Raw genomic sequence first — 27,803 nt, 5'->3', positions numbered from 1 at the left:
ACTCTTCGCTCTGCTTCTTCACTGTTCCTCACTGAGCTTCAGCACCATGGACAGTTCTCCGGCAGCAGCACGGCTGTGTTCCTGCTCTGCCACAGAGCCCGGCTGCGGTGCGTTTGTTTGCTCCTATCTATAAATATGTGAATCCTGGTGACAGGTATAGTTTGACTTCACACTTCCCCTCGCTTGCTGGGTGCATGTGACCTTAACGAGCTGAAGCAGCTTCTTGCTGCAGTGTTGCCTCTTTGTTGGCAACTGGAAGGTCACCAGTTCAAGTCCCGGCAAGACCAAGTGCTACTGAGGTATCCCTGAGCAAGGCACCGTTCCCTACACTACTCCCCGGGCGCCGTTCAAAATGGCAGCACACTGCTCAACACTAGGATGGGTCAAATGCAGAGAAACAATTTCCCCACGAGGATTAATAAAGTATATCAAAAAATTAGAAGAGATGCTCGAGCTACAAGTGGAAGAAAGTGATATACACTTCCAAAGGGAATACAGCTTAGCAAACTGGTGCCAAAAACGTTATTAAAAATAAATAAGGAAATTATTTTCAACGGATTAGCGATTAATGGACAGACACAAAAGCAGCTGAACACTAGTAAGCCAACAGCATATCAATTATTGTTAGTTTGGTAAAGTTTGCACTTATGCCATTGCTTTTGGTGACTGTGGACAATTAAGACAAATATTCACCCTTTTTAGTTTAGGTGTTCAACCTTTCTTCTCAAGAGCTGTTCAGACTGTATCTACAGAGTCCCTTGTGTGACACATTTGTAATCCTAATAGGATACGTGACTATACTGTATATGAAACACATTAACACGTATCCCTCCTGGGGTACAGAGAGCTCTTGGATTGAACTGGATATACCAAGTGGATTAACCCCCTCCCCTAACACGTACACATCTACGGATCAGGGTTATGGATGTGTTTAAGGAAATATGAGTGCATAATATTTAGCTAATTCTTTGCAAAAGTCAGCACAGAGGCATTACACTTTGCTCCACAGTCTCTGACATCTTTGTACTGCTTAACTGAAAACATCAACCTCGCTATGTTCTGTACGCAAAGCAGAAAGGCAGCGCACTTGTAGTCTAAATTCTCCCGATTCCACAGAGAGCGAGCCTAAGAAGGAGCGGTGTTAAGCAGCTGCTACAGCGCCTTCCGCAATCTAGCACTTTAATTGGCCAGGCTGAGCCGAAAGCAGTCTATAGGGGATGTATTTTCTGAGCGGTGACAACCATTCTTGGGTGTGCAGTGAGCAGCAACTAAACTGTCAGTGTGGAATTATAGGAAGAGACAGGCATTAGTTGGATCCATCAACTGGCAGAGGGGTCTTTACGTGTATTCTGTGCCTTGCTACAGTTGCTGTTTCCCAGACTTCAACATGGAGAAACTGATATGTTTCTGTTCCCTGTGCGCTGCGGATCCTGGGGTTCATGTAAAGCGATTAATAGCTGTTTTTTTACTCTTATAGTTGTTTGTGCATGCGAATTCAAAACTCCTAAGACGAATGGCTCAGCTATGTATCAGCGCCTCAACAAATGATCCTATAACAGTGGCTAAACACCATGTTTTAGCAGAGCCTAATACAATATGTCCTCGTTCTAATACCCCATCTGAGAGAGCCAGCAGGTGTTAGAGAGCAACCGCGTTCATCTGTGGTTTATGTAATGTTTACCTAAGAATAGGTTCATCTTTACTTAGGATCCCTAAATCGGTCTGTAAAATAGGTCGAGGGCCAGGGTACAGTCATAAATCACTTTGTAAGGATGTATTAAAACCTACGAGCGCCAGCGGGAAAACAACTGTTATGCTGCGCTTCGAGGAATTGAAACTGTGCTGCTTCACACATAAGATTAGTCATTGAAGTTATAAATGTTGTTGATCTGGTCCATTCAATTTAGCGAACTCAGGCTTTCTTCACAATCATTTAAATCAAGGTGGATTGGTTTGTAGTGTGTTTTGAATGCAATGAAAGAAATAGCTCAACATGTATTTGCTGTCTTGCCAAATGTTAGACAAGAAGAGAAATAACATTCACGTTTGCATGGCAATGTGAAGCCACAGACTACAGTCAGCAGGCAGACTGGAAACAGCTCGCATGCCACCACTACAAGCTCACTCAAAGACACATCATAGCTCATCTGATTACCAGACCAATTCTAGTTTTAGGGCGTGCATGAAGTCACCGATTCCAAGAAACAAATGTGGCAAATCGTGCCTTCTAACAGCATATTGTTGTTTTTAAGCTTTGGATTTTGGATGCATTAAACATAGCATCATATCAAAAGGTGAGGAGAATTTGGAACTGCTCGAAGACAGATTGTGTAACCTTTAAACACAGCCCGGCTAGCTGTTTCAAAGCTAACAGGCTGTCAGCTCCAGCTACATATTTGCTGTACAAATATGACGGTAGTAACAGAATCTAACCCTCAGAAGGAAAAATGATTCGCAGAAAGTACTGTTCATCAAGAAATTGATGCGTGTGAGTGGGTCAGACTATATAATTAAATTGGATGAGGTCCTCGAAAAGAAAAAGCTCGTTCAAGGCTTTCACTTTGGCTTCTACAAACACATACTTATTTCTCCTGTGGTAACTTAGTAAGCAAGCACTGAACGCCACTTAATAAACCGTTTCTGTGGGCGTATTTGTGTGTGTGTGTGTGTGTGTGTGTGTGTGTGTGTGTGTGTGTGTGTGTGTGTGTGTGTGTGTGTGTGTGTGTGTGTGTGTGTGTGTGTGTGTGTGTGTGTGTGTGTGTGTGTGTGTGTGTGTGTGTGTGTGTGTGTGTGTGAGATGTTGACAATGCCTCAATTCTCAGGCTGTAATCCTCTCAGGGTTATTGCTTTGAGTGGCCGCTCCGCTGTGCCAGCTCCCTTAATTACACATCTGTGCTGACTCGCTGCAACTGTAATCTGACATGATGACGCTACATGCTACTGCTGACTGCAAGCCGCCTGCATCGTGTTCATGTTGCGCCATTTCCTCAGTGTATTAAAGACAAATGAAGCCCGGCCACTGCCTTACCAGATCATTAGCAACCAGCAGCATGTAATGACTTATTAGAGAGGATGGGCGAGAGTGCAAAGAAAGGTGGCCTTGCGGGAGAGAAGGTCACTGGTTGGGTAGAGAGGTCTGATCAAATCATTAATGAGGTTTATTTGGAAATGAGATATTAATAAGAGTATTTTTCAACAGCGTCAGGGCAAAGTTTTATTAAAAGCTTGTTCCAAACCAACGTATCTGTGCTGTTGAATCCTACAAAAGCTATAAGGACTGCAAGCATGTGGGAACGGTGCAACTACAAAGACTCACACCTACATGCACACAGCGATGGAGGCGGAGGTCCCACGTAAGGAGCAGACCTGCACGTCAGGAGCGGATTTAGATCTTACTCAAATACATTTATTTGGGAGGAGGCCGTAAACCAAACCACCCATAAGTGATAACTGAATGAACTCCATTTACAGACTTTGACAATGCCAGCTAAATACTTTTGCTGTTGTATGCAAGTAAACACCCATTTTGTTATCGTATAGTTGTTACATTTTTTGGAGAAATATTACTTTTTAATTGTTATCAAGTCATGTCAGGAGAGTATATCATTGTTTTATGGTTTAAATCATCCTTGACAGTGCTTTACTTTCTTTCAGTTATTTTATCTTTCTTTCTTTATTATTTTAAAGGCTTGCAGTTTTAATAAACTTCACTTTCATTTACACAATGTCACATAAAGTTAGCGTAAAACAACATAAATAACGGACGTTAGTTGAGCTTAGTTAAGTTATAACTCGCTTTTAGTTTAATGCACAACACATGTACAGCTAAGAACAAATGTTAGAGGACACAACCTACTTGTATTTAGATTGGTGGGGAACCATAAATATAGATGTGTACTTCATCTAATCATTTGGGTAGCAGGCCCCTTCTTAGCCATATGTAGGAGGCTCTTCATCTCTGATAAAGTGATAATGTAGTAGAAACGTAGAAAATGTAACAAAACATTGGGATTAACTCGTCACATGGCAAACTAAATACAAGAAGCTTCAGCTTTCCACTACATATGGAGCAGGTTTCTGGTATTTCCAGCCGCCTCCAACTCATTAGCGGGGTAGCATTGAGCCACATAAGGTTCACTCTAACACATCTCCTCTTAAGTTCATCCACCCATCGCCTTATATTTGAAAAGTGTTCAGGGGGGAAATAAACCCTGTTCTTATCTCTGCCTGCAGCTGCCCTGTGGTTAGGTCGCCCCACATGGCGAGCGCTGCTGACAACGGGAAACCGCCACCGGGGAGGTCATTGTGAAGGAGCTGAGAGCGGTGGGAATGAGTGCAAAAGACTGACGTGTGTGCTGTCACACACATACGACAGAGGGAAACTCAAAGGTTGAGTTCTTTTCGCCTGCGTGACAACAAACATCAGCCTGCAGAAGGCGGAGGTGCCGCTCTGTGAAGTGACCCTGACCCTTGACCTCGGTTAATTCCCCTTCAGGGATCAATAAACAATCGCAAACATATGGAGACATCATATAGAATCAGCATTATAATGCAAAGCTGCAGATCTGTGGGGAACAGGAACGCTGACTTTGCCACGAGACAAAGGTTACTGACTTAACCTGTTCTGACATTTGCCTGTAGTGTGGGGAGGTCTGTGCCACACACCAGTTGTGTTTCTCGATCTGTTCCATTAGAATACATTTAAGGTTAAGAAACTGCAAACCTCTGATGGCATTAACATCTGAAATATAAGCGGAATGATAGATAATGGCTAGGAGGGCTATTAAAAGTAAAATGCTCTATCATTTGTCATACAGAGCAGTTTTCATAAAGGCAAAGGGTGGTCTCGTTTTGCATGGAGACACAATGTGAGTAATTATATGGACAGCTAAATACATTATAATGGGATGATGATGTTTACATACACAATTGTTTGAAATACATCATATATGTATTAGAGAGGGCAGTCGAGGCAAGGGCGATGTAAGAATGACACATTACTGTACATAAAGTGAATGGCTGCTAAGTCAGCAGTTTCTTTTTGTTTAGCTGATGATAAAAAAAACGTTTGACTATGTGACTAAATATATGAGACAGGCATCATGTTACATATTTCAAAGCTGCTTTATTTATTCTAACTATTTAATGTAAAAACATTGGTTCAAAGTGATATTGGCATTATGTTTTAATTATTGAAACCCCTCTTTTCATTGTTTTCAGTGAAATGCCAAAGATGTGATACATATTGTATTTAACTCTACTTCAAGCCTATTTTGAATATTTAACACTGCAGATCTTTTTCTTATGTGTTTGTCAAAATGAATGATGGACAGGAACATCTGTTAACGGGAATAATGTATGCTATTAATTGCAAATGTTGCTTAAAATTGCTGAAAATGTGTGCAGAAGCATCAAGTTTGACTTATTTTGAAGCTGAAAATAGTTTCTTTGTGTATGCAGATACATCTTAATGTTGTAATTGTGCTCAGAGATGGTTTATTTCTCAACCAACAAACAGGATGACTATGTCACTATATGTATTATTTAGTTTGAATATGGTTAACTTAATTCTTGATATTTACTTTTGTGTTTTTGCAGTGTGTCGGACTGGAAACACTTTAAATATGCATCTGGAGGCGTTTCAGTTTAAAACTAAGACATTAGACAAAGTATTAAGTTCCTACAGTCATCTTTTACGACAAAAAAATGATTCTTGGAATATATTTGTGTATGATGAGTTTTAAAAAAAAAAGTCATTTGTGTAAACGTGGACCATGATTGGCTCTGAAGTCATTCTGATGTGCTCGCAAAGGCAAAGGAAGAAAAACACAGATACTGTCTCTAATAAAAGTGTGTGTCTGTATATAGAGCCAGAGTTTGTTCAAAGTCAAGGAGGAAAACCACCTTATTCTAAATCAAGTTAAAGGCGGTCTGAGGTGACCCAGAAAAGTGATCGCAGCTGCACGACCCACAATGCCCTTTGTTTAAGAAGCGCCTTCCTTAAACAAGAGAGCAGCTGGATTCTAAAAGTCCTTGATTAGAAACCAATTCAAGTGTTCTCTTTAGCGGACACTCTTTTTTCAAAGACCAAAGTGTTCAAGCATCATCCATGTCAAGTGGCGGGACTGTGTCGCCCCGGCAACAGGAAGAAGCTATTTTGAGCCGTTGGCACACTGCCCCTACTTACGGAGCCACAGCCTATGGTGGGCTTTGTGAATGGCTAGGAAGTGGCACAAACTGGCATGTAGTTGCAAGGAGGTGTATCCTGCTGCTACAAACACACTTTCATCTCGGCCATTAACTGGTTATTTATGCGCAAGCAAGCATGGAGAGAATAAACACTAGCAAAAACTGACGTATGAGCAGATATAAAGTAGTTGCCATGCAGTATGAAGATATGAAATAGTTTGTTGATTTGCCATCCTTACATGGTGAATGTGGGCTCATCGGTCCAGAGTTACAATAGAGCTGCAGGACTGTTGAGGTTGAGGGCTTAAATAGCACTATGTAAGAGAGAAATGGCCCCGTGGCCCTTCATGTTCCTAGACTTAAGTATCAATAATGAATACACTTATACCAACAGAAGAGAACTTGGAAGATCAATGAGGTTTCTCTTGTTTTTAAGGGCATGGATGAGCTAATATTACGACTTATTCGGAGACTAAAGCAACCGGTCGATAAGTTGATTGACAGAAAAAGAGTTATTTATGTATTTATTTATTTTAAACAAATGCTGTTTTCAGCCTCTAAAATGTGGGGAGGTGCTGCTTTTATCTTATATCATGTTCAAGAATATCTTGAATGTTCATTTGAATAACCAAGGATTTTTGGATGAAACATTTTTAACAATGTACTCACATTTTAAAGTAATTCATCGATTAATTTATAAAGAAAAGTGGCAGATTCATCAAAAAGGAAATGAGTTGAAGCCTATTTAGAGCTGAAAAGCTTCTGTTTGGTGATGTAGCACATTAGAATAGACATCCAGCCCCAAAGCGAAGGGTTTTCCTCCCCTTCCACTGGGAGGTCAGGGGAGACCTCCACCCAGAGAGCAGCCCTGAGGATTCGGCAGGGAGTCCATGTTTAGCTCAAGAACCCCTCAGCAGGACAGATGCACCATGGGATCGCGACCCGTTATCCTACGGCTGAACTTTGTCGTCATCTCTACATCTGATGTGCATCTTCTAAACACACAAACCTCTTCTGTTTTTCAAACTACAGACATGTTTTAAGCTCCTGAGAAATCCTCTAACGCCTCATTAGAATGCCTCACGAGTCAAAGCTGTAATTGCACACCCACATCAATTACACAGTAATGTCCCCCATTTACTGTGTTTATTTCCCTGAGTCTGCAACCAGCCGTTCTTTCAGGCTCAATCGACAACAAAACACAGAAATCCCCACGGTATTTGTTTACAACGAGCCACAACCTCCCCTGAGGTCGCACAAGGTACAAAACAAGACACACGAGTCAGGCTCGACTTGACTGGCTGCCTAATGGCTGCAGCGGCTAGTCTGGAGCTCACTGTGTGAAACAAATGTGAAAGGACAACATGATTTCTGAAGGTCAATTTTCGGCTGCTGTGTCTGACTGTAAAAGTGGCAACAAACTTTTCTCCACATCGCACTGCCACTGCCTGCAGACGGGCCTTTGGTCAGGTGGTGCTGATGTGTTGGTGTTTAGATACAGGGCCCATGGACCGATCCGAGAACACTCTCAAGATTCAGTCTCATCTGCCTGTGGCTCTCCTGCTGACATTTTGTTTCTTTCAAATGTTTTAATTCCAAATATAGTTAATGTGGTCAAACAAAATACAGTAAGCTGAAATATGACAGGGTAGGGTTGCAACCAGGGAAGAGGAAGTTACATGAGAAGCAACTTAAACCACTTTGCAACGAGAAAGCTCCAATTTTGAAAGTGCCAAAACAACAATTTACTTTTCTTCTTTAAGGATATAGCGAACACCTTGCAATAAACGCATTGTACATGTTTGTTATCATTTTATATACACTTTACTGTTATGTTTACATTACACATGTTACTGTGTACTCTTCCCTGCATTTGTTTCTTCTTAATATGTTTCTCATTTGCAATTTCCATAATTTGCACCTAATTCTGATTATCCTGATTCTGAACTCAAAGCACTTTGTACTCACGGGTGCCATCGAAGCGGGTGGCGATGGTGTCCAGAAAGGTGTTCTGAGGGGCCAGGAGGCCCTTCATCACTGGCATCTTGACCCAGACGTGGGACGGCCAAAAGCTGGCTGGCGGTCACACCATCCCAGAGGCACGGCAGGGGGCTTCCAGGGGCTCTCAGCAGGTGCAGGACACTTTGAGGGTGACAGTTCGGCGCTGGTTGCAGGGACATACATTTACAGTAAAAGCGACCCCCCCCACACACACACACACACCTTCCTCCAAGCGATGCCTCTCCCAAAGACAACAGTGCAGTATGGGAGGACTAAAATAGCTCACTCCAACAATACAGAACAGTAGCAATCACCAGCAGCTGCTCAGTCAGCAAAGAGAGATCAAGTCCAGGTGACGCTGACATCCAGAGAGCTTCAGATCACAGCTGTTGCTTGTCGGCACCTTTCAAGAACCAAGGGCTCATTCCTGCAGGAACATGGTGGAAGTTATCCTTTAAGTCCACAGCTTCTTTCTTTAAGGAGGGGGGAACAAATCTGCAGGACAAAAATGACAGAACACGTGCTCCTACACCTCTGACACCCCTCAGCTCAGTGCCGTCAGGATGCTGTGCCACAGTAGTTGCATCTTCTTGAGCTTTCTCTCTCTCTCTTTCTCCGGCTACCATCCACTCCTGTAATATCCCAGCCAATGAGATGATGGCATCCTCTGTGGGGACCTGTTTTCATCTGTGGTGGGGGGGATAGAGAGAGAGAAGGAGTGAAAGCAAGTTGAGGGAGTGGAGGGAAAGGAGAGAGGGAGGGAGGGAGGGAGGATGCTTTCGGAGCAGCTGACAGCACCATTACACCCCAAGGTGCTACTATCAGCACATGGCTTTTGTGTGCATGTCTGCTGAAGAAGGAAAGATGGATTACCTGCATGTCGCTCAGTGCAGGCTATTGTGTTCACTTTGACGGTGTGCTATTGTGTTGATTCGTCTTATCCGACTCGAGGGGAATGGTGGTTTGTGTGTGTGTGTGTGTGTGTGTGTGTGTGTGTGTGTGTGTGTGTGTGTGTGTGTGTGTGTGTGTGTGTGTGTGTGTGTGTGTGTGTGTGTGTGTGTGTGTGTGTGTGTGTGTGTGTGTGTGTGTGTGTGTGTGTGTGTGTGTGTGTGTGTGTGTGTGGGGAAAGGATATATTCAGGTTCATTCTTTTACCTGCATATACACTTTGCTAAGTGACAGAACTGCACGAGGAGTGAAGCCCAAATGATATCAATCTCAGAATAATGTTGTTTGTTTTTTGTCTCTGCTTGAGAGGGCTGGTCACTGATGCCCTCACAGCCCTTACAGTATCCTCATGAAAGAATTAAGGATCTGGAATGAGAGCGGCTAAGAGCGGATTAAAAGGATAAGCCCGGAGATGTTTTTCATGACGACTTGATACTAGACACACCAAAGTAAAGTCACATCTTAACTCACTTTTACAAAGCTCTGCCAACGAGGAAAATACCACGAGATAGTGAAGTAACACAAATATTTATCATATTGTGTTATTATTAATAAATTGTCAACAGAAACCTCATTCGATCTTTTTTAGTGATGAGGGGAAAGATGATCCCGCTATTAAACTAATTGATTCAACCGTCATTAAATATTAATTATTCTAAAAGAAACCTGATAATTGGGGGACGTTTTAAAGTAGACGCGTCCTCTTCTTTGGATAAGTGAGTATGGTCCTTATGTTAAGTGAAAGCACATGTTGATGTTTAGATGTTATTTAAATGTCTGCAAGGTTTTCTTTTTGCAGGAATATTAGGCCAATAGGAAGTAGACTGATTTGAGTGTGTTCATTTTAAATTGGACTATGGAAAGTTTTCAGTATGGACTGAGTCTTTCTGAAAAACGAGGTGTTTCTATTTTGGTCTCTGTGATTTATGTGAAGCCTGAGGATAGATCCAACTACGGCGCTCAGGTAGTATAGATAGATAGAGTATAGAAGCTAGAATCCCTACCAAGAACTATACATCATTTTGAGTTTTTTATTTATTTATTTCAGCACCCTCACTCTTAAAGTTAGCATGACATGACTGTCTTAAGTGATGGTTTAGGAAGATATTAAATAACCTACCTGTAACATCATGAGTTTGAAACTTGGATATTTTTAAGTCTCTCTATCTGCAAAAAAAACAAGACAATAAATAAGAAATACAATCTTCACATTATATTTCCTAGACCCTGAATCAACTGTAGCTTTATGCAAATTGTAAGCAACAATGTGAGAAAATAAACTGAAATATATATACACAAGTTTCAAGATCTGGGAAAAGTTGAGCAGATTCAGCCGCTGTGTGGGCGTTTCCTCGAGCCAGAAATGAACTTTGTCATCTGTAGGGAGAAGAATACATTTGGTTTGGATCTTTATGGACCGTCCTGGCAGCACTTGCAGATCTCTGAGATGAGAATAATAAGGTTAATGAAGTGGTGAATTGAAACGACCTCTCTGAAATCATTTCTGAAAAAGCAGCAACAACAACATCTAGGAGAAGATCATTTCCTGAGCTGATGATCACTAATATTCTTTCAGTCAGAAAATGTTGGAGAGAAAAGGTGATTAAAAATGCAGAATCAACCCGTCCAGCTGGCAGCAAAGGTGAGCTGCATTTATAAAATAGAGGAGGAAAAAAAACAGTGAAAGTAAAAGGCTGGCGCTCAGAAAGTAACAAAGTATTTTTCCCTTCACGGATCCTATTCAAGCCCTGGCAGCCCGTCACTGCTATCTATTTTTAATGGCTTCTCATTGTCCTCTCCTCTTGTAGTTCATCCATCTCTGCTTGTCGCCAATATAGAGGCTAATACATTAAACATGCTCACTACCTACATTCTAATACGACCGAGTGACCCCACAGGCGGCCAAGTGAAATACTATCCCAAATACATTTCCCACAATCCTCAGCTCTGCCTGCACTGCTGGTATTTCCCCACATTTAGTTGTTTGAGGTTAAATTTGACGAATGTTCCTCTATTTCAAATGCGGGTAAATTATTTGCCTACATTTACGAAAAGAACTCTAACTGAAGATATTTTTTTAGATTTGCGGGAACATCCCTATAATAATCCAGACTGTGGGATCAATAAGCTTTATAGCTGGCATCATTCACTCAACATGTGAAATCCCTTCTCTAAATGAAATACATCTCCGTCCTCCAGTAAACCCATTGATAAATCAGGCCTGTCATTCTCAAATCTCTGCTGTTTACATTGAATTAACTGGTGACTGAGCAGATGTGCTTAGGAGCTCTGTGTGTTTGTTTTTGTTTGTTTATGTATGTGCGTCTGTGTGTAAATCCTCCAGGCGAGGATGATAGACAACAATCTGTCATAAACATAAAGATGCTGTAAGCTGAAACTGTGCTTTATTAACTACAGTATGATGATGTATTACGTTGGAACTACTGTATAGTCAGGCGCAACTATAATACAGCTTTTGTAAAAATCAAACATTTCACAAAGTCTTTATTTATTTGTATATATTAATATCAATATGATTTGAGAAGCATTATTTTAATGTAGGTTTCTTTTTAGTTGTATGGTGAACCTTGAAACAATAGTTACAAATATGCACCCTGCAACAGGTTAGCTTAGCTCAGCCAAAAGACTGGGAACAGCTAGCATAGCACATACACGTACATTTACTTATTTTCATTTGACTTGATTTGTCAAATCTCGGCTGAAATTAATGAAATATAAACCCACAAGAGGGACATCATTGACACGTTTGAAATTGTAATCAAATAAATGATGAAGCTTGAGATAGACACTATTATAAGAATATCTCATCGGCCTCTCTGTTTAAGATGGAGGCATTAACAGTTAAAGTTATCGTAAATAATTCACTGATTATGTTTGGACGGAGCTGTAGTGAACAGCATGAGTAACATCTAGTGCAGAAGTCTTACATACCGTATGTACTACTCCCTCCTAGTGGTGACAACACAGCCCTGACAATGGAAAGTATTGCGAGTAGAGAAAAGTCAGGTATGTGCAGAAACTGCCCACCCTGTGTTTGCTGCTTGCTGTCATGGGACAGTCTGCATTATAATGAATTTGCTCTTAATTTTCTCATCTTTTTGAAAGGCCCACTGGAGCCAAAGAGAAACTGGGAGCTCACTCCAGGAGGCCAGCGCCAGGTTATCTTTATATGGTAGTTCAGAAGACAGAGCATGCTGAGATTCAATAACAGTTTGACAAAGAAATAATGAAAAATTGTAAATCATTATTAACTAATCTACTTACCAACACATCCAGTCTGTGAGTTCTGTTTATCAGTAGGATAATGAAAGGGACAACAAAGACGCCCATGTACTGCTTTTGAGTCCATATTTACTACATAAACAACAAAATGAAAATGATTAATAAAACCAATAATACTTTAGTCACTCACTTTGATTTGTCACTTCGGATCACAGCCTAAACATCCAAACAGATAGTTTATAGGCAACAGGGTTTAGGATGTTTTTCTCCATTGCATTTCAGCCCTTCTCCATTTTTACTGCATCAGTTTTTAGAAATAACTGTTGCTTCACCGGTGAGTGCACTTAAGGGACAATGTGGATGTGTCGGTGCCGCAACATTCAATAACACCAGATGGCAGAAATTCAAAGGCTTGTATTGTAAAAGATAGGAGGAGAATTTACAATCTGTTATTTTACTTTTTCTTTAGTGGTCCTAAGAAACATTAGAACATGTAGGAAGAACACCTTTCTATAAATAAAAAAACATCGTTGTAATGATAGGCAATAGTAAGATATACATTTATGTCATATTTATAGTTCAAGACCAGGTCCTTAAACATTTAATTCAACAAAACTTACAGTTGGCGTTATTTATAATTATAGAAATATTCAAGAAATAATGAGTCAAATTCACATTTTCAAAAATGAAAGATGTTGTGTTAGAGTTCCACAAGGAACTAACCCATTTATGAGAAGTTGATCAATATCCCATTTCATTCGGTCAGCGCTCACCACAGTCAGAGTCCACTGTTTTGTCTCTTCCTTAAAAGAACAGGAGCTTTCAGGAAACAGTTTTTCCCACGAGGAAGTCTGCGTATTCCTTCCTGCGCAGCACTCGGTGCATTTTGAAGGTGTTTGGTGAGGTGTTGGAGTAGGCCATCATGTGCTCACGGAGTTCCTTGAATGCACCCTGCGCCACCAGCTGCACCCTCATTGATCCGATGCTGCCTTTGCTACGGAAAGACCTGTAGACAGCAGAGTCCTGCTGGAGACTGGTGTCCAACTGGAGGCAAGGAGAAGGAACGGCAAAAGAGTTAGGATCTGTTTCATGAGAAAGAAAAAACATGCTTTTTGCTAGATTTGCCTCACCCTGTATCTTTGCTCCTCTGAGAGGTTTCTCACACCTTTCAGCTCTACAAAGACCTGGTAATGAGGATCTGAGCCTCCTATTGAATCTCCTACAACACCACAGAGAAGAATTGCATTCATTTTAATGCAAACTGAACATGAAAAAGTCCCCAAACTATTAGCAGATCCCAAATTCTGCTATGGATTTGGGGTGAAGGTGAGACGTCTTACCCATGATGCCGCTCTCAGCGCAGCAGTAGTCGACCAGCTGAGCTCCAGGCCACAGAGTAACAGCTTTCTTCAGAGCATCAAGGAACAACGCCTCAGACACTTTCTCCCCTCGAACGCTCAACATCTGACCCCGTCTGACAGAAGATGGACGGAAGCAAGGAGGAAATACTTGATTGTGTTATATATTTGAACACACGAGCAAACCATCAAACAGGAAGACATGCAGCACGAGATGATACAAGAAAACAAATATGCACAGGAACAAAATGTACCTGTATTGAAACTCAACAATGGGACACTGGTTGTGGAATCCAACTACTTTCACAATGTCTCCAACACGATATCTGTAACAAAGCAGGCACAAATCGGGTATCATGTATGCAGCTGTCAAATGAGACTAATGCTGGTTGTGGGTCTGACCAAATTAAATTGGATGTCAAATTGTCTGTAAGCACGCATCTTGATATGACATAGCATTATTCATCTTTCTTGATAGAGTGCAGTCAAGTGAAACCATATCACAATAGCAATGGCAAGAAGCAATTATTGAATATATTTCTTTCTCACCTTTGTAGCCCATAACAAGTGCATTCAAATACACCTAGAATCGGTAAAATAGGGATTTACTTCCCCAAAAACGATATAAACATATAATTTTCCATGGAGCACTCTCTGTCCTGATGATTTGATCCCTTTCTGCTTGTAAATTAAACCCTGACCTGAAGAGCCCTGAAGCGTTGGTGATGATGAGCTCGTAGTTTTGTCCCTCCGTCACCTCCTCCATCAGCAGGGTGTGAGGCGCCTCCTCCTCCAGGCCGCTCTCTGGCAGGAACTCGCAGAACATCGAGCGAGGACAAAGCAGATAGCGTCTGTTTGGCTCCTGGGGCCACAGGTTCACCCCTATTAGTCCTGCAGGGGCCCATATATAACATTAATGCTAATACTAGTAGCTATAGATGAGTTTTATACTGAATACATCAGGACTTTTGGAGACTTGACCACCATAACGTTTAGAGCAGATGTACTAACTTTAAGAATCCAATCTTATTTTATATCATCCTTTTTATTTCATGTAAGGACATTCTAAATACTAATTTCAACATTGCTTATCAGTTTTAATCAGCTAGCTAGCAACAAATGCCACTTTTTTCATCTTGCCGAGCTAAACAACTTTATAAACTCTATTTGTCTGATTGAAACACACAAAAACAATAAAACAATAACAAAGAGTTCCTGTAATACCTCCCCAGGTTCCTACCTTCAGTAGCAGCGTAGAAAGGCGAATAGAAAGGAACTCCCTGGCAGTAGTTCTCCCTCAACATTTCCCCATAAATCTGATTGGAGCCTGAGTCGACTGCTAGCACCAGGTGGAGGTGAGGCCACAACCGCTTGGCGATGCCACGAAAGCCGTCCTGGAAGAGAGCCCGGAGCTGGGCGGCCCTCTCTGGGTCCGGCTTCATCAGAGCCTCCAGGCTGGACCTCACTGCGGGCTCCAGAGCCAGAGCACTGCTGACCTTCCCTCTCTCGATGTCCTCCACAAGCTCCTGCCAGCGGTCCTTTGGGACGCACAGGAGATGGGATAGAAATTACTTTTTTAATCCTTTCGCCATCAGAGAAATTACCTGAGCTTTTCTTTGGGTCAGTGGGAGCCTGACACCTGTTTCATGATTTCTTTCCACTTAACTAGAGAACGTCCCGGTGGGACTCGGTCCAGGCATGCATGAAGGATACAGCACTAAAGGCCTTTTCTCCAAATCAAAAAAACAGAGTGCTGTTTTTGGATGATGTAATATTTCTTTAGTAGCTTATTTTCGGTCACATTTCCCATATGTTTCTAATTTGTAATGACTCGTAAAATGACATTATGATAAATAAAAAAACAACAGTAAAAGTGTAGGAAGGGTGTAGCATTGGCCATGGGAGACTCTATTACCTGTAGGAGTTCAACTTAACCACAGGGTGGATTCACAAATAATGTTCTGCTTGCTTTATCATTGCGAGATTATATTAGCTGCATTCATGTGGTATACATTTAATCCAAACAATTAGTGGACTCATAACACATGTTCCTTTCATTCCAGTCCTTATAATAAAGACGGTGCTGTACCTGTAAAGCGCTGAAGGCGTAGAAGACTGTGGAAGCAAAGTTGGACTCGAGTGTTCCCACACTGGGGTCTTTCAGAGCAAACAGGAGATGCAGGTAGAGGGTGTCCTTCTCACTGGGAACCTGGAAGGAAGGAGAGTACAATACCTTAAAAACGGTTTAAAATGGAAAAAATGAATACATTCTGCACTTAATAAAAATAACACGTAAATCCTACTTGACAAAATAGTGAAGTGAGATTCATGCTGATCCTCTTGTAAAATGTACCTCAAATGCAGGTGCTGGGGTGGTGTAGATGTTGAGCATGTGGCGGGAAGAGGCTGGTGTGGAGGAGTTTGGTCCGATGGGAATACCAGCTTCAGACTGCCGAAAGGTAGGGGAGTAGAAGAACTTGGTGGTGCGTTGGAGGCTGTCGGTCGCAGGAAATGCTCTTGCCATGGCATCCAAACACACAGCAACTCCCTGACAGAAAGAATAAAGCATTGTTTTGTTTTACATGCAAAACAACAAGCTACAGCTGGGCCAACACACATCATCATCATCATCATCATCATCAAGCTCCACCTGCAGGAAGAACTCAGAGTTGGTGTCCTTGGTGCTGAGCAGCATGGTGCTGGCTCCTGACGTCCCGGAGGTCATGGCCAGGATCAGCGGCTTGTCAGCAATGATCAGCTTCTCCTCTCCCGCTGCGATGCGTCTGATCAGCTCACGGTAGTGCTCGTATGTGGTGATGGGGTGGCGTGACCGGAAGACATCAATATCTAGAACATAAGTTTTATAAGAAGAAACACAGTTTTGAATATTGCCCTTTACTCCTGCACATACATTTGAGGATTTTCTTTCTGGTATTGAACAGCTGACGCCATTACAATATTATACAGGCTGTTTTTTTAGATTAAGTTTGACCTTTTAAAAAGCTTGAGAAGTAGCTTGCATTACTCATCCTTCATGGTGAGAAATGACAAAGGATAAACTGCACATGTCATTTTATTTTTCTGATCAAAAATATTTGTATTGCGTTTTGACAATGCATAAGTAATGTTTGTCATTTAGAAGTGGAAAGCAAAATATATGCATACAAATGAGACAATGGTCTACTCTGTAGTCTGTACTGATTGTATGTACAAAGAGAATGTTACATTCATATTAATCAAATGATCAAAAGGTTTCAGTGTGTAAAAGTGTCAAAAATATGTTGAGGGGGGTGAAGTTGTGCTTTACAATCCTGGTTAGTGCTTGCTGTGCATCCTGACCATAGCCATATACACAAAACATAATGTTACATCAGAGCCACTCAGAGGACAAATCAGAGTCAGAGGAGGTAAAACACAAATAGTTATCTAACAAAATACTTACATTTGCTTATATAAATAAAACACAATGTCACATCTGTTCATTAACACCATCTTAATCATTTCATACCTTTAATAGAGCTAAAGTCGTACTGTTTTCCATAACTTGTGTTTTCGTTTTTGCGCAGGCGCTGCAGCAGGGTCTCCTCCTGCACTCGCTTCACATTCAGAGTGTCCGCTTCCAGTGTCTTTCTCTGCCTTCTGCCCAGCCAGCCCACTCCCTTCACCGCCAGATACTGACTCAGCAGACTGCTCCATGACCGTTTCCCACCCTTCATCTTGGAGCTGACGTCCCTCCAATGGAGCGCCATGCCGGCCAGAGAGCACACACCGAGGGCGGTGGGCAGCGGAGGCGGCATGGCTGTGTGTGGAGAGGAGCCGGTGTTACACAAGAAACATAACCAGTAGAAGAGCCAGGAGGGGGCGCTGTGAGCCAACATTACACACCATATAACATCATTAACTTCTAATCATTTGAAAAGTGTATATCATTTGAACGGTGTGGCCGTTACTTTTAATTGAATTCTAACGTTACCACGTATTCATATTTAACTTCCAAGCACGCACTTTCTTTAACATGTGGTTTTACTGCCTGTCTTTTATGTGGATAAGAGAATCATTGCTATATTTACAACTAAGTTAAGCTACTCTAAATAGCAACAGTTACTCTTTGGCAACAGCAGAAGTACTAACATACTAGTTACAGTACTAACATGGATTTACACTCCAGTTTAAAGGCCTCTCCATCGTTTTAGACATCAGCTTTATCAAATTGAAACCACTTACCCTGGTTGTGTCCAATGATAGCGCAAACAAGACATAAAATAGCAAGGAGAACCCAAGGGATATACATCTCAAGCAGACAATCTGACCTGTGGTTTTAAATGTTCACATGAATAATAACGTGTAATCCTCCTTTATGTGAAAACAGACATACTTTTGCTTCGCAGTAGTTTCAACTGCTTCCGTGTTTGGGTCGCAGCCTGTCGCTCTGATTGGCTGACTGCAGGGTGACGTCTAATTTACACACATACGCACTCTATACACTTACATACAATCACATGAAATCTATCTATGTTGAAGAGAAGCGAAGACTGACAACTTGAATGTATCATTTTATTTTCCTCATATTCTTAAATACTCATTTATTTCTACTGAATGCGAAGACCTCAACGCATGAGTAGCCTACTTTTACTTGAATTGCTAACAACATCATGTGAGCATGCAGTAATATTAGGGGTCTTGTTCTCAGCTTGCAATGAACCCCTCTTGCCTCTGGAAGTATATTAGTCCACAGAAACCCCTTCATCGGTTCTCCTCCTCAGAACCTGCACAGACATGAGACAGGAAACACTGACATTATTGATGTTGGGTTTTGCTTGAAATTTGTAACCAGAAAGATCAGCTCACCTGTTTCATTTCCATGGCGACAGCTGATAATGAAAGAGCACAGCACAATGATGTAGTGCACATTAATTGATATATGATAAATAAATGTCTTTTTGCATGGACTAACCTGTCCAATAAGAAGAGGGGAAAATCAGAGGTTCATCGACTGACAGCTCAGCCGTCCACAACACCTCATCGACAAATATCTCCTCTGGTTCGTCCACACACAGCTCAAACTCTGCCAACATGAACACAGAAGATCAATGTATTCTCATTATTCATAGCCAAGAAAACACACGACAAATATAGAAGTCAAAACAATATTAATTTAAACATTCTCCTTTAATAATTTAACTATGTGATATTCATTTCACTCATGGCATTATTACTGTATTTAACATCAGACCACACAGGGCTGCAGTGTGTCAGAAAAATTTCCCCTCTCAGCTAACCTCTGACTTGTTCTTCCTCACACTCCTCCTCTTTGGACCAGGCTGTGGTTGTTTGGATTGCCACACTGCAGTCGGACATGAATGATGAGAGGCTGTTGGTCTGGAGTCTTTGTGCTAAACCTGTTGTGTCACAGATGTAGGCCTCTTTGTACAAGTGACTTGCTGCAGAGAGACAGAGAAAAAGAAAGAGACACCTTTGGATTGTCATCAGCTGAAAAACAGATTTTAAAGTCCCATAATATATGTGTTATGATATTGTTTTTAATTGCAAAGATTTAAACTACATATGGTTAAAAAGGATATATAGATAAGCCTTTATACTAAGGTCCTTGTAAACAGCGATAGTCAATAATACATTTTTAACATTAACGCCTTCCTCTTAAGAATAAGTGTTTGCTTTTGTTCTAAACTACTATTTAATTCTTTATTCACATGTTATCAATCTTGATGGCAAGTTGTAAGGCTCCTTTTAACCTACTCTCACTGCAAGGACCTTAATATACCAACATTTATTAAATTGTGAATGGATTGAAGTGAAATAATGATTTTTTTTCTTCAGATTTCTGACCCTGCATGTCCTCCAGCTGTTGGATGCAGCACACTGCAGCTCTGGTGTTGATGTGGAGCCGGTGGCTGTCTCTGAGGTGTGTCAGGATGTGTTTGGAGTGGCAGGCTGAAGCCGTGTAAAACACCAGCTGAGGGAGGCACAGAGAGCCCACTGCAGAGATCTCAAACCTGCTGCCCTGAGAACAGAGAGGTACAGAACCATCCATGCAACATGCACGTCTATGTCAATACGTGCGTGCGTGTGCGTGTGTGTGTGTGTGTGTCTTTAGAACCGACCTGGAAAGTAAGGCGGTCAACGTGGGTCCAGGTCAAATCATACAATAGGCACAGCTTCCCTTCCACCTCCTGAATAAAAGTGTTCAATGTTAATACATGCAAAGTCAGCAGTACATTCATTAAGAAACTTCCAGAAGGTTTGTTCAAAGTCAAAACCTTAAAGAATTCAAGTAAAAAAAAACTCCCAACACAAACCCACCTGATAAATATGCACTCCTTTCGATGCAACACCAAGAAGGATTACACTTCTCAGCTCCTTTTTCTCCTACACATGAACAAAGAAGCAGAGTTACTTTAAACAAATAGATAATGATCTCATAAAGCCGGACAGAATATGTTAAGGGAAGACACTACAGGTGTAAAGCAATAGTTATTTATTAAAAGAAATCAGCATGAAACTTCCCAGTTGATATATTACATTGAGACAACTATTGTTTTATATTAAAAGTTCAAATGTCAATGTGCAAATAAGGCTATATCTTATTAAATATTTGCTAATACATACATTTCTGAGATACAAATCTGAATAAAGCAAGGTTCAACATTTTTTGTTTTGTTGAAACATTAGGGTCAAAAGAGGAATTTTGGATATCTCTTTGTATCATTTTCATAAATCATTTGGTGAATAACCAGGAATAACATATGACACTTGAAACATTTCCGACCTGTCTCATCCTGTAGAAGGTGACTGCTCCATCCTGCAGGTTCCTGGCCTCTTTTATAAACTGCAGGATGGCTTGGCCTCGTGTCACACCTCTCAGCTCAGCATGTAACCCCGGGCAGTGCTGGAGCAGGAAGTCCCGCCCACGACGCTTTATCAGCTGAGGACATATATGTTGTTACACACACCCACACAAAATAAAACAGCACATAATGGTCACACTTCTTTTTACCCATGAGGGAAAGTAATCCTCAGGAAGAAAGTAAAGTCTGTGTTTTCTGTTCTCCTCTTCATCCTCCTCCTCTTCTCTCTCCTCCACATCTCTCTCCTCCACATCTCCGACCTCAGCCTGCAGTGCAGACGCTGCCAGCTGGAAGAACACAGCCTCCTGGTGGCGGCTCTTTGAAAGCAGCACCTTCTGCCTCAGCTCAGCATAGTACAGCTGCTGCACCTTGCTGCTCCTGAAACAACCAAATAGGACATCACTTAAAACAAGAACAACATTCATGGTGTTAAGACGTGGGTAAAATAATAATATGCAAATCAGCTTACATTATCAGCAGCCCACTCTCTACATAATAATGCACCCTCAGAAACAAGATGAATGGGACCTGGAAAAGTAAAATAAAGAAAAATATTGCTCACTTTAAATCAAGCATAAAACCTCTACTATTCTACACTATTCAAGGTTCAAGGTTCAAGGCTAGACTATTCTAGACAGTCATGGTAATATTTGAAGAAACAAAAAGAAACATGTTACACAAACCCAGTGGTGGATAGTAACAAAGTACATTTACTCAAGTACTGTACTTAAGTATTTTTTTGAGGTATTACCTGAGTATTGTCAGTTTATGCTACTTTATACTTCTACTCCACTACATTTTATTTGACAACTTTTAGTTACTTTTTAGGTTATATTATTAGCTAATACACAATCTAAAAATCAATGATTAAATATACTTTGACATACTGTTTATTTATAGGTTAAAATATCAAGTAGCAGTATATGTTATTCAAATTAGCTGTACATTTACCAGTTGTGATAAAAACACATGAATAATCTTAATAAATATGATTCTGAGTACTTCCTTGCAGAGCCCCTCCTCCAACACACACGAACGCGCACATGAGCAATGAGGGCACGAGATAAGTTTGTGCACGAGATGGAAGGCTGACAGGCAGTTCCAGTTATTTTAGCCGGGCCGGCTCAGATGATTGGTCGTGCTTTTTACAGCACCACCTTCCACAGAGGAAATGTATTTATGTATTTATTGTCAAAGCATTTAATGTATTCATTGCTATCGGGATGTTACATTACATTACATTGCATTTAGCTGACGCTTTTATCCAAAACAGAATCATATAAGTACATCAGGTTTCATAGAGCAAAAACATTTCAAGTGCTACTCAACTGGCTTTAGGTAAGCCAGTCCTTTATTAGTATATAATTGTTTTGTTAATAGTTCTATTGCTCGAAGTGGAGTCGAAAGAGATGAGTTTTCAGTCTGTGCCGGAAGGTGTGTAAGCTTTCTGCTGTCCTGATGTCAATGGGGAGCTCATTCCACCATTTTGGAGCCAGGATAGCAAACCCACGTGTTTTTGCTGATGGGAACTTGGGTCCCCTTCGCAGCGAGGGTGCAGCGAGTCGTTTGGCTGATGCAGAGCGTAGAGCACGCGCTGGGGTGTACAGTTTAACCATGTCCTGGATGTAGGAAGGGCCAGATCCATTCGCAGCATGGTACGCAAGTACCATTGTCTTGAAGTGGATTCTAGCAGTTACCGGAAGCCAGTGGAGGGAGCGGAGGAGCGGCGTTGTGTGGGAGAATTTAGGAAGGTTGAAGACCAGACGAGCCGCTGCATTCTGGATGAGCTGCAGAGGTCGGATGGCACATGCAGGTAGACCAGCCAGGAGGGAGTTGCAGTAGTCTAGGCGTGAGATGACGAAAGCCTGGACCAGAACCTGCGTCGCTTTCTGGGTCAGCTGGGGACGTATCTTCCTGATGTTGTAAAGCGTGTATCTGCAGCAGCGGGTTGTAGCAGCTATGTTTGCAATGAAGGACAGTTTGTTATCTAGGGTCACACCCAGATTCCTTGCAGTCTGAGTCGGGGAAACAACAGAGGTGCCGATGTTGATTGTCAGGTCAAGAGTGGGACAATCTTTTCCCGGAAGGAAAAGCAATTCAGTTTTGTCAAGGTTGAGCTTGAGGTGATGAGCAGACATCCACTGAGAGATGTCCGCTAGACAAGCAGAGATACGTGCGACGACCTGGGTCTCTGAGCGGGGAAAGGACAGAATTAATTGGGTGTCGTCAGCGTAGCAGTGGTATGAAAAACCATGCGGGATAATGACAGATCCGAGCGAGTTTGTGTACAAGGAGAAGAGGAGGGGACCAAGAACAGAGCCCTGAGGGACCCCTGTAATTAATTGACAAGGGTCGGACTCCGACCCCCTCCAAGTAACCCTGTAGGTGTGGTCTTTGAGGTATGAGGTGAGGAGGGAAAGTGCAGAGCCTGAAACTCCAAGTTCTTGGAGAGTGCGAAGGAGGATCTGATGGTTCACCGTGTCGAATGCAGCAGACAGGTCCAACAGGATGATGACAGAGGAGAGGGAGGCTGCTTTAGCAGTGTGCAGTTCCTCAGTGACAGCAAGGAGGGCAGTTTCTGTGGAGTGACCTGCCTTGAAACCAGACTGGTGCGGATCCAGAAGGTTGTTCTGATGGAGATAACAGGAGAGTTGTTTAAAGACAGCGCGTTCAAGTGTTTTAGACAGGATCGGGAGTAGAGAGACAGGCCTGTAGTTTATAACATCAGACGGGTTGAGAGTGGGTTTCTTTAGGAGAGGGTTTACTCTTGCCTCCTTGAGACTGTTTGGAAAGTGACCAGAAGTTAGAGAAGTGTTGATGAAATGGCTGAGAAACGGTAGAATATCAGGAGCGATAGTCTGAAGGAGGTTTGAAGGGATAGGGTCCAGAGGACAGGTGGTAGGGCGGGCAGAGGTAATGAGGGTAAGAACCTCACTTGGAGAGAGAGGGGGAAAGGAGGTCAGTGTGTGGGTGAAAGGAGGGTCTGGTGACCCAGCGGTGAGTAAAGGTGAGTCAGAAAAAGAAGAGCGAATATCATCAACCTTTTTTTCAAAGTGGTTAACAAAGTCGCTTGACAGAAGGGAGGAGGGGGAAGGGGCTTTGGGGGGGTCCAGGAGGGAGGAGAAGATGGAAAATAGTTTTTTGGGATTGGAATAGGAAGATTGGATCTTATCTTGAAAGAAAGTGCTTTTTGCCTGAGAGATCGAAGCAGAGAAAGAGGAGAGCCTGATAGGTTAGGAGGTCGTCTTGGTGTTTGGATTTCCACCGTTTCCGCTCTGCTGCCCTAAGGATGGTTCTATTAGCACGCAGTGCGTCATTTAGCCAGGGAGCAGGAGGGGACTGACGAGCCTGCCGAGATGTGAGAGGACAGAGAGAGTCCAGAGAGGATGAGAGAGTAGAGAGGAGAGTTTCTGCAGCAGAGTTTGGAGGCAGAAGTTGGAACGAGTCAGAGGAAGGGAGGGCTGAGAGCACCGATGAGGCAAAGGTAGAGGGGGAGAGGGAACGAAGGTTACGGTGGACAGGTGCAGGATGAGAAGAGATTAGTTTGTTATGTTTGGAAAGGGGTAGAGAGAATGAAATGAAGAAGTGATCGGATGTGTGGAGCGGGTTCACAGAGAGGTTAGAAGTAGGGTAGTTCTTACCTTAAATAACTCATTATACCCTACTGTCCTACTAGGGCATTGCGTTCCAAGAATGCAGGGTTGTTGGTTGTTCCTAGAGTCTCTAAAAGTACAATGGGAGCCAGAGCCTTTTCTTATCAAGCTCCACATTTGTGGAATCAGCTTCCAGTTTGTGTTCGGGCGGCAGACACCCTATCCGTTTTTAAGAGTGCGCTTAAGACCTTCCTTTTTGATAAAGCTTATAGTTAGGGGCTGATTAGATTCAGCCCCTAGTTTTGCTGATATAGGCTTAGTTTGTCGGGGGACATCTTACCTCTTCCTTCTCTCTGTCTATACCTGTGTACTCTCATGTTCCGATTAACCCAGCTTCCCCAAATGTCTTTCTTTTTGGTGTCTATATACGCTGGGATCCGGAGTCATGGATGATCCTGCGGTCCTGTGTCCTGGATCGCGAGTGCTGGATCGTGAGTCGTGGCTGTGGTCCTGGATGGATATCCTCGTGGATTCATCTTCCTATTATACACACATGCATTTCCAAACATTTGGACTACCTATGTTGCAAATGTATTATCTTTTCAATTTACACACAGCATCTATTGCACGTCTGTCCGTCCTGGGAGAGGGATCCCTCCTCTGTTGCTCTCCCTGAGGTTTCTCCCATTTTTCCCTTTAAACTGGGTTTTCTCCGGAAGTTTTTCCTTGTACGATGTGAGGGTCTAAGGACAGAGGGTGTCGTATTGTCATACTGATAATCTGTACACACTGTGAAGACCACTGAGACAAATGTAACATTTGTGATATTGGGCTATATAAATAAACATTGATTGATTGATTGAGAAGTAGTGCAGTTCCTTGAGAATATGAGATCAAGGACATTGCCAGCTTTATGAGTTGGTGGGGATGGAGACAGTGAGAAAGCAAATGCGGTTAACAGAGATGTTAGTTCGTCTATCTTCCCTGTCTGGAGGTTGAAGTCTCCGAGAAGTACAGCGGGAAGGCCAGTTTCAGGGATGTGTGAGAGGAGATTATCTAATTCCTCCAAGAAGTCCACCAAGGCACCTGGTGGACGGTGAACAACAATGGTTAATTGTATAGGATGGGTTACTGTGACGGCATGGAATTCAAAGGTGGAAGGAGTGAAGGTAGCTTGAAGAGGGAAAAGCTCCATTTGGGAGAGAGCAGGAGACCAGTGCCACCTCCTCTGCCAGCGGGTCTCGGTGTATGGGAGAAGGAATATGCTGTGGAGAGAGCTGCTGGGGTAGATGTGTTGGATGGAGTATTCCACGTCTCAGTGAGAGCAAGGAAATCCAGAGACTGCAGAGAAGCGTAGCCAGAGATGAAGTCAGCCTTAGGAACAGCTGACTGGCAGTTCCACAGGCCACCTGTAACTAGATGTTGGATGTCAGTGGAGCATGTGGGATAGACGAGAGCAGGCCGGTTATATCGATTACGAGATACACGGGGCCAGTGATAATTGCGAGAAGACACATGAACAGGAATGGAGAAAATACACATGATTATAGCATGAGGGGCTAAACAACCAAATAAAATAAAACACCAGCGATACTTAGTTTAATCAAAGTAGGATTTGCCTCCTCTTTGCATCCCTCGTGACTCCCGCAGGACTCTATTGTCTTTGTCAGTCTTACTCCCGCAGGACTCTGTTAAGAGCATTCCATGGAATATAACAAAAGGTGTTTCTGAAGTGAATTACCACCTTTAAGTAAGATTTGGAATGCAGGACTTTTACTTAGTAACAAATTACTTTTAAAATGCGGTATTGCTACTTTTACTTAACAAATCTGAGAACTTCTTCTACCACTGCACAGACCTTATGCACATTCAGTTTTAAGATAAAACATATACAATACTTGGACAAAGAGTAGTTTGCACAGAACATATGGATTTCATGCAACACTGTAAGTACATCTATAGAAAGAGTTTTAACTCACCATTAAGGATCCTCTCTTCCATGTTTTGCCAAAGTATTTGCTAAGCTTTTGCTCCAAATCAACAAAGAGGTATTCATTATCTGAAGGAAAAAGACACCTATTAAATTAACATTACGAAAACACTTCTTTGAATCATTGATCAACTTATCTTAACTTCATGGGCTCCTGTGAGTTTTTTAATTTACGAGCAGCCTCCCTACATTCAGGCATCCCTCAGTAAATGAATTCAAAATATTTTCTTATGCACTCCCACACAGACGCTGACCTTTGAGAACAGCCAGACCAAGGACCTGGAGCTCACTGACGCCCAGCTGCTTCAACACTCTGTTCAACACCTCCTGGCCTCTGGCTCTCACCTGGAAATAACACAAATTAAAAACTCACGATTTTATACAGTAAGGTTGGGTTCCTATTTCGCAATTTGTTGGCATGAATATGGAACTTCGCGTCTAAGATTTACAGCTAAACAATTATTTAACAGACAAAAAAAAGTTGAATTTCTACATTATTTAAAAAAACAAAACAGATACTACGTTGTGACACTATTGGGCGTCTTTACTTTTGTGATCTTTTTCTTTTATTCTTTTGTTGCTTATTTTCGATGTTAGCATCAATTATACGTTTGACCATGTTTCAGTATTTTTGTCTATATTGTGTTTTAACTTTTTCACCATTGTTGATTGAATCTTATCCTTTATCTTTGAACAATAGTCCCTGTCTGGTTTTATATATTTTCCCTTAGCTCAAAAAATGAATGTCAGAATTACCATTCAGTAAAAAAACAAACATTCCAAATTATTAAGATCACATCATATTTAAAACAAGCACATACTTTAAATGATAGCTCTTCAACACTCACATAATGAGGTCCATACATCCATTTAAATTCTAACTGATGCATTCAAATAAATAAATACACATAACGAAGACATACAAAAGGACTTTTAAGCACTCACCCTGACATTACAGTCCAGGTGCTGCTTGTTAGGAAGAAGGATGGACACTTGGCGTTTCTGAGACGTCCTCATGGTGACTAAAGCTTCAGTTGGTCTGAGGCCTCAATATATATCTTCCTCCTGTCCTCCCACAGGTCTTCCTCCCTAACCTCACATGTAATGACTTTGCACAAAAAAGCACCAAATCCTCACTTTGCACATTCAATTATCACAGATTCTTCTTGTAGAGATGTGTAGCATTTGGGCTTCATCCATTTATACCACATTCTTGCAAAACAGTTTATCAAAAAGGCAGAATAATTCAAAGAGGCTACAGGACAAACGAGAATGTGTGAGGTAAAAGCTAAGTACTCAGATCTTGTACTTAAGTAAAAGTAGAAGTCAGATTCTAAGAATACTCTGTTACAAGTAAATGTCCTGCATTGAAAATGTTACTCAAGTAAAAGTACAAAAGTATTAGCATCAAAATATACTTAAAGTACCAAGAGTACTCACTATGCAGACTATGTTTTGATTATAATGATTGATTATATGTTATCAAAGCTGGTAAAGGTGCAGCTAGTTTTAATCACTTGTATACTGTAGGGTAACTTGTGAATTTACACCAGGTGGAACTAAAGTCTTATTAAGGGTTGATTATATTTAACATCATTTATCCAAATCTGCAAAGT

General features: G+C 41.8%; 2 protein-coding genes across 3 annotated transcripts; both read right to left on the bottom strand.

The window, feature by feature from the left end:
* Window positions 1–12,492: 12,492 nt before the first annotated feature.
* ghdc (GH3 domain containing) lies at window positions 12,493–18,186 on the bottom strand. 2 transcript variants are annotated; one of them, XM_034108028.1, is made up of 11 exons: window positions 18,114–18,186; window positions 17,247–17,537; window positions 16,389–16,585; window positions 16,092–16,286; window positions 15,828–15,947; window positions 14,979–15,276; window positions 14,440–14,629; window positions 13,993–14,064; window positions 13,721–13,854; window positions 13,511–13,599; window positions 12,493–13,424 (listed from the first exon to the last, which is right to left on the bottom strand). In XM_034108028.1, the coding sequence occupies exons 2-11, from the start codon at window positions 17,533–17,535 to the stop codon at window positions 13,203–13,205; spliced, it is 1,806 nt and encodes a 601-aa protein (XP_033963919.1). In that variant the 5' UTR covers window positions 17,536–17,537; window positions 18,114–18,186; the 3' UTR covers window positions 12,493–13,202. The 2 variants fall into 2 exon arrangements, with proteins under 2 accessions (XP_033963919.1, XP_033963918.1); XM_034108027.1 differs by having other exon boundaries at window positions 17,963–18,152.
* A 140-nt stretch (window positions 18,187–18,326) lies between these two features.
* On the bottom strand, window positions 18,327–27,204 carry LOC117465120 (FERM domain-containing protein 6). Its single transcript, XM_034108029.1, has 13 exons — window positions 27,133–27,204; window positions 26,442–26,532; window positions 26,177–26,256; window positions 21,074–21,132; window positions 20,754–20,982; window positions 20,526–20,681; window positions 20,060–20,125; window positions 19,861–19,929; window positions 19,586–19,760; window positions 19,018–19,179; window positions 18,693–18,803; window positions 18,587–18,609; window positions 18,327–18,504 (listed from the first exon to the last, which is right to left on the bottom strand). Exons 1-13 carry the CDS (start codon window positions 27,202–27,204, stop codon window positions 18,463–18,465), a joined length of 1,335 nt encoding a protein of 444 aa, XP_033963920.1. The 3' UTR covers window positions 18,327–18,462.
* Between the last annotated feature and the right edge of the window lie 599 nt (window positions 27,205–27,803).

This window comes from Pseudochaenichthys georgianus, chromosome 19 (assembly GCF_902827115.2).
Source record: "Pseudochaenichthys georgianus chromosome 19, fPseGeo1.2, whole genome shotgun sequence".
Lineage (NCBI taxonomy): Eukaryota > Metazoa > Chordata > Actinopteri > Perciformes > Channichthyidae > Pseudochaenichthys > Pseudochaenichthys georgianus.
Note: the sequence above shows the minus strand (reverse complement) of the source record. Positions and strands in the feature narration are given on the sequence as shown.